This window comes from Propithecus coquereli, unplaced genomic scaffold, assembly GCF_000956105.1.
Source record: "Propithecus coquereli isolate 6110/MARCELLA unplaced genomic scaffold, Pcoq_1.0 Scaffold227, whole genome shotgun sequence".
Taxonomy (NCBI): domain Eukaryota; kingdom Metazoa; phylum Chordata; class Mammalia; order Primates; family Indriidae; genus Propithecus; species Propithecus coquereli.
In genome coordinates this window covers 3,677,681-3,683,564 of record NW_012147808.1, presented here as the reverse complement: position 1 = coordinate 3,683,564, position 5,884 = coordinate 3,677,681, and the positions used below count along the sequence as shown (strand labels likewise).

General features: G+C 37.2%; 1 protein-coding gene across 1 annotated transcript in view; it reads left to right on the top strand.

The window, feature by feature from the left end:
• The window catches only part of LOC105811039 (olfactory receptor 4C15-like), a 7,846-nt gene extending 4,885 nt beyond the window's left edge, over window positions 1-2,961 (top strand). Inside the window, exon 2 of the mRNA XM_012645114.1 lies at window positions 1,858-2,961. Within this exon, the coding sequence (XP_012500568.1) occupies window positions 1,858-2,961 (1,104 nt within the window). The remainder of the gene's footprint in view (window positions 1-1,857) is intronic.
• Window positions 2,962-5,884: the final 2,923 nt, after the last annotated feature.

Below are 5,884 nucleotides of genomic sequence, written 5' to 3'. Positions count from 1 at the left end.
CAAAAGAATCATATGGTCTTTGTTCTTGCTTTTATTTATGTGGCGAATTGCATTTATAGATTTGCGTATGTTAAACCAGCCTTGCATCCCTGGAATAAAGCCCACCTGGTCATGGTGAATTATTTTTTTGATGTGCTGCTGAATTCTATTTGCTAAAATTTTGTCGAGGATTTTTGCATTTATGTTCATGAGGGATATTGGTCTGTAGTTTTCTTTTTTTGTTGTCTCCTTTCCTGGCTTTGGTATCAAGGTAATATTGGCTTCGTAGAATGAGTTATGAAGGATGCCATCTTTCTCAATATTGTGGAATAATTTCTGTAGTATAGGTGTGAGTTCATCTTTGAATGTTTGGTAAAACTCTGGAGTGTGTATACGTTAGTTTTATTAACATTTGATTGTTTCTGTTAACTCTAAATGGCATTCATTAAAATCAGCTTATTTGTAAGCCTCACAATAAATCCCATTTTTCTTTTGTTCACCTATTTTTTGACAAACATATGCATGTTCACATATACCAATATTAACACCTGCAGACATACATATGTGATATTTGACTGATACATTTCTGTTACACGTACAGGTGAGGATCCAATCATGCTGTGAAGCTGCATCTACCTGTGGAAAATGAAATCAAAGTTTGGATAATTATCTGGCTGACTCATTCCAAGCTTTCTGTGCACGAGGGGGATGGCTTTGTAAGTGAGATAATGGTAACTACAACTGATAAGGGCACTTTATCATAAGCAACATTTTCACATATTCAAATTTGACCCTCATTATAATCCTGGGATATGAGCAGGTGAGCTATTAATATATACACACCTCTCTGCTTTATGATAATGTCAAATAAATTTGAAACATGTATATCCTTAGTAGTTATACTTGATCAGACCTGACCACATTGTGTCAATAATTGACAAATAATTAATAAAGCCTCAAGACTCTGTCCTATATGTAACTTGTTGTTTCTCTTCCTTGCCTATGTGGTGGCTACCAATTTGTATCTGTAAATGTTTGTAGAAAGGTCATCCCTGCTCTGAAGTTCTTGTTGAAAAAAAGAAAATCCCACTCCTCTACCTGTTAATGCAGTGGGTGCTGGAGCCAGAGGTTCTGTGGTCAAAGCCCAGATCAAGAATCTGTTGTTTGCTTGAACTTTACCTCTTTAAGCATGAGCTTCCCACCAATCAAACAGGGACAATAGGACTATCACAGACTGTGTTCTAGGCAGTGGGTCCTCAGTCCCACCTTATTCACTTAGTCACTGTGACAACACTCTGATACAGGTATTATTATTTTTATAAACATCTGTTCTCATTTTAAAATGACAGATTAAAAATAAACTCAACACTGAGTGCATACTTGGTATGTATTAAGTTTACAGCTAGGCGTTTTCCACAGATCATTCTCTTTTATGAAGAATGAGCTAATTCATTTAAAGGCCTAATACAGTTCAAAGTTTCAAAGAAATATTTCAGGAGTAGCCATGATTTTCAAGAGGCTTTTAAACTCCATGCTATTTCTTCTTCTGTTTCTAGGTGAGGCAGTCTCCAGGTTAGGATGTCATGCTGGTCACTCCTGCTCCCATTCCATGCCAATGGAAGGCATCACTAATAAATTACAGTCCTCTTATCCTCATAACTTGGAGGGGGCTTCAGAATACTTCTCAATAATTCACTCCAGGAAGCCATTAGTAAATGATCAACGCTGGCACTTGAGATGAAAACTATTTCTCTTCTCTACCACATGTGGATGCTTGCCTGCCCCCATATTGAAACTCTGGCTCTCTTGAGGCATTCAGTTATTTATATCCACCTCAATTCTTCCTGACCTTTCACTACCACCTTCAACAATTTCAAGTTTTGTGTTCTCAGTGATGACACCAGCACTCTGATAATTTTGTATGTAGATACTCCAAACTTTTTGATAACTGTAATACTACAAATTGAACTGAAGCAAATTTTTCTTTATCATGACTGCAGATTCTACATCACCACTGTTGGAGATTTCACCTTTCCCTTGGAAATTATGCACAACCAAAGCTTTGTAACTGAATTTGTCCTCCTGGGGTTTTCACAGAATCCAAACGTTCAGAAAATATTATTTGTTGTATTTTCGTTTGTCTATATTGCAATAGTTGGGATAAACATGTTAATTGTAGTAACCATCCTCAGCAGCCCTGCACTACTGGAGTCCCCAATGTACTTCTTCTTGACTTTCCTGTCCTTCCTAGATGCATGCTTCTCCTCCGTCTTCACCCCGAAGATGATCGTGGACTCCCTCTATGAGAGGAAAACCATCTCCTTTGAAGGCTGCATGATGCAGCTTTTTGCTGAACACTTCTTTAGTGGGGCAGAGGTGATTGTCCTCACAGCCATGGCCTATGATCGGTATGTGGCCATTTGCAAGCCTTTGCATTACTCTTCCATCATGAACCGGAGGCTCTGTGGCATTCTGATGGGAGTAGCCTTGACAGGGGGCTTCTCTCATTCCATGATACAAATCCTCTTTACTTTCCAGTTGCCCTTCTGTGGTCCCAATGTCATCGATCACTTCTCGTGTGACCTGTATCCATTACTGGACCTTGCCTGCATCGATACTCACATCTTTGGCCTTTTTGTGGTCGTCAACAGTGGATTTTTCTGCATCATTATCTTCTCCTTGTTGCTTGTCTCCTATGGTGTCATCTTGTTCTCCCTGAGAACTCATAGTTCTGAAGGGCGGAGAAAAGCTCTCTCTACCTGCGGATCTCACATTACTGTTGTGGTTTTGTTCTTTGTCCCGTGCATGTTTGTATACGCACGACCTCCATCTGCTTTTTCCTCTGATAAAATTGTGGCAATAATTTATGCCATCCTGACTCCCTTGCTAAATCCTCTGATTTATACTTGCAGGAATAAGGAGGTAAAAGATGCCATGAGGAAAGTGTGGAAGAGATTGGTGGTGATTTCTGATGGAAAATAAAATATTAAACTTCTTTTTATAAAATCAAGGTTAAGAGTAAAAAAGTCAAAATAGTCTTGGACAAAATCTTTATTGAGTATACCTTGTATATCTTTAATGGGAGACTTTTTATTACTGCATCTATATTGTTATTTTTATTGGTTTATTCAAGTTTTTTATTTCTTTCTGGTTTTTTTTCTAGGAATTTATCCATTTATTCTATGTTTTCCAATTTATTGGAATATAGTTGCACATAGTAGTCTCTAATGATCCTTTGGATTTCTGCAGTATCCATTGTAATATCTCCTTTTTGTTTTTCATTTAAATAATTTTTTATTTCAAAATATTACAGGAGTACAAATGATTTTTGTTACATGGGTCACTTGTGTAATGTTTGAGTCCTGGTTATAGGTGTGCCTGTCACCCAAATAGTGTTCATAGTACCCATTATGTTGGTTTGTTCCCCTTCCCTCTTCCCCTCTCCCCGCTGGCTGCCTTCTACTGAATTTTACTTTCCTCTGTGCACTTGAATGCTCATCAGTTAGTTCTTCCAATTTAATAGTGAGTACATGTGGTGTTTGTTTTTCCATTCTTGCAATACTTCACTTAGGAGAATGGTCTCCCATCAATTCATGAGCGGATTAGTAAAATAGTATATGTACACCATGGAGTGCTACTCAGCCATAAAAAAGATGAATGAATATCTCCTTTTTCAACTCTTACTTTATTTATTTGGGTCTTCTCTCTTCTTTTCTTAGTCTGGCTAAAGGATTGTCTATTTTATTTATCTTTACAAAAACCCAACTTTTTGTTTCATTGATCTTTTTTGTCTTTTTTTTCTTTCAACTTCATTTATTTCTGCTCTGATCTTTATTATTTCTTTCCCTTTACTAATTTTGGGTTTGGTTTGCTCTTGTTTTTCTAGTTCTTTGAGATGCATCATTAGGTTCTTTATTTGAAGCTTTTCTACTTTTTTAATGTAGGCATTTATTGCTGTAAACTTTCCTCTCATTATTGCTTTTGCTGTATCCCAAATGTGTTTTCATTTCCTTTTGTTTTGAGAAATTGTAAAATTTCCTTCTTCATCTCTTCATTCACCCATTAGTCACTCAGGACCATATTGTGTAATTTTCATGTGTTTGAATATTTTCCAATTTTCCTCTTGTTATCAATTTCTAGTTTTATTCCATCGTGGTCAGAAAAAATGCTTGGTATGATTTCAAATTTTTTGAATTTTTTTGAGACTTGTTTTGTGGTCTAACATATGGTCTGCCCTTGAAAATGATCCACGAGCTGAAGAGAACAAGGTGAATTCTGCAGCTGTTGGATGAAATGTTCTGTAAATTCATACTAGGTCCATTTGGTCTATAGTGCAGATTAAGTCCAGTGTTTCGTTTCTGATTTTCTGTCTGGATGGTCTGTCCAATGCTGAAAGTGGAGTGTTGAGATCTCCAACAATTATTGTTTTGGAGTCTACCTCTTTCTTTAGCTCGGACAGTATTTGCTCTATGTATCTGGATGCTCCAGTGTTGGGTACATATATATTAGAATTGTTACAGACTCTTGCTGAATTGATCCCTTTATCATTATATAATGACCTTCTTTGTCTCTTTTTACAGTTTGTGTCTGGAAATCTATTTTATCTGATAGAAGTAAAGCTACCCCTATTCTTTTTTGATTTCCATTTGCATGCAATATCTTTTTCCTTCACTTTATTTTCAGTCTGTGTATGTCTTTATAGGTGAAATGTGTTTCTTGCAGGCAACATATAATTGGCTCTTGTTTTTTTATACATTCAGCCACTCTATATCTTGTGATTGGAGAGTTTTGTCCATTTCCATTCAATGTTATGGACAGGTAAAGACTTATTACTTCCATGTTGTTATTTGAATTCTGGTTGTTTTGTGGCCCTCTCTTTCTTTCTTACTTCCTGCCATCTTCCTTTGTTAAAAGTGATCTTTTCTGGTAGTGTGTTTCAATTTCTTGCTTTTAATTTTTTGGGCATCTGTCTTAGGTTTCTTGATTTTAGTTAGTTTGACTATGGCCAGACTTATGACTATGTTCCCTGGCAATACCCTATTTGCCATGAATCTTCCTTGTTTGATGACCTTTTTGTATCTGAATGTCTAATCTCTATCAATACCGTAGAAGTTTTCCTACATTATTCCCTCAAGTAGGTTTTACATGTTCTTTGCTTTTTTCTTTTTCTCTCTCAGGAATACCTACGAGTCTTACATTTGTTTGCTTTACATAATCCCATATTTCTTGGAGAGATTGTTCATACTTCTTGATACTTGTTTTCTTCATTTTTGACTGAGTGGGTTGATTTTAAAGTCTTGTCTTCAAGATCTGAAATTTTTCTTTTGCTTGTTCTAGTCTGTTTTAAAATTTTCCACTGTATATTGAAATTCCTTAAGGGAATCTTTTATATCTGGGGATTCAGTTATATATTTTTTTCTGATTATCTATCTCTTTAGTGAATTTTTCATTCATGTCCCAAATTATCTTTTTGGTTTGTGTTATTTTCAATTTTCTCATCAATCCCATTTATCTTACCCAGGGAGAGGTCACTTAAAGGCATGCTTGAGTTTTGCTCTGGAAGATTGACCAGGCAGGAGGGGGCAGATACACTGTGAGTCTGTAACAGTGATGCTCCTCTGCATCTCCCCATACCCCTGTGGTTGTCACAGTCCAAGCATGTGCTCGGGATATTCATGTTGGACGGGTGGGCTGGTCTCTAGGCCACTGCTGAAATATCAAGTGGGGGTAGTGGGGGTTCCTCTTTATAGAGGCAGGTGGCCATCTGTGTTTTGTCTGCCCACGTTCCCCAGGAGCAATGGCAATGGTGGCTGAGCAGGCCTACCTTGAGGATGGAAGTGGATGTCAGGTCTATGGGCAGTCACTCCACACAGGTTGGTTGGCAGAGTATGGTGCCTACCTAAAA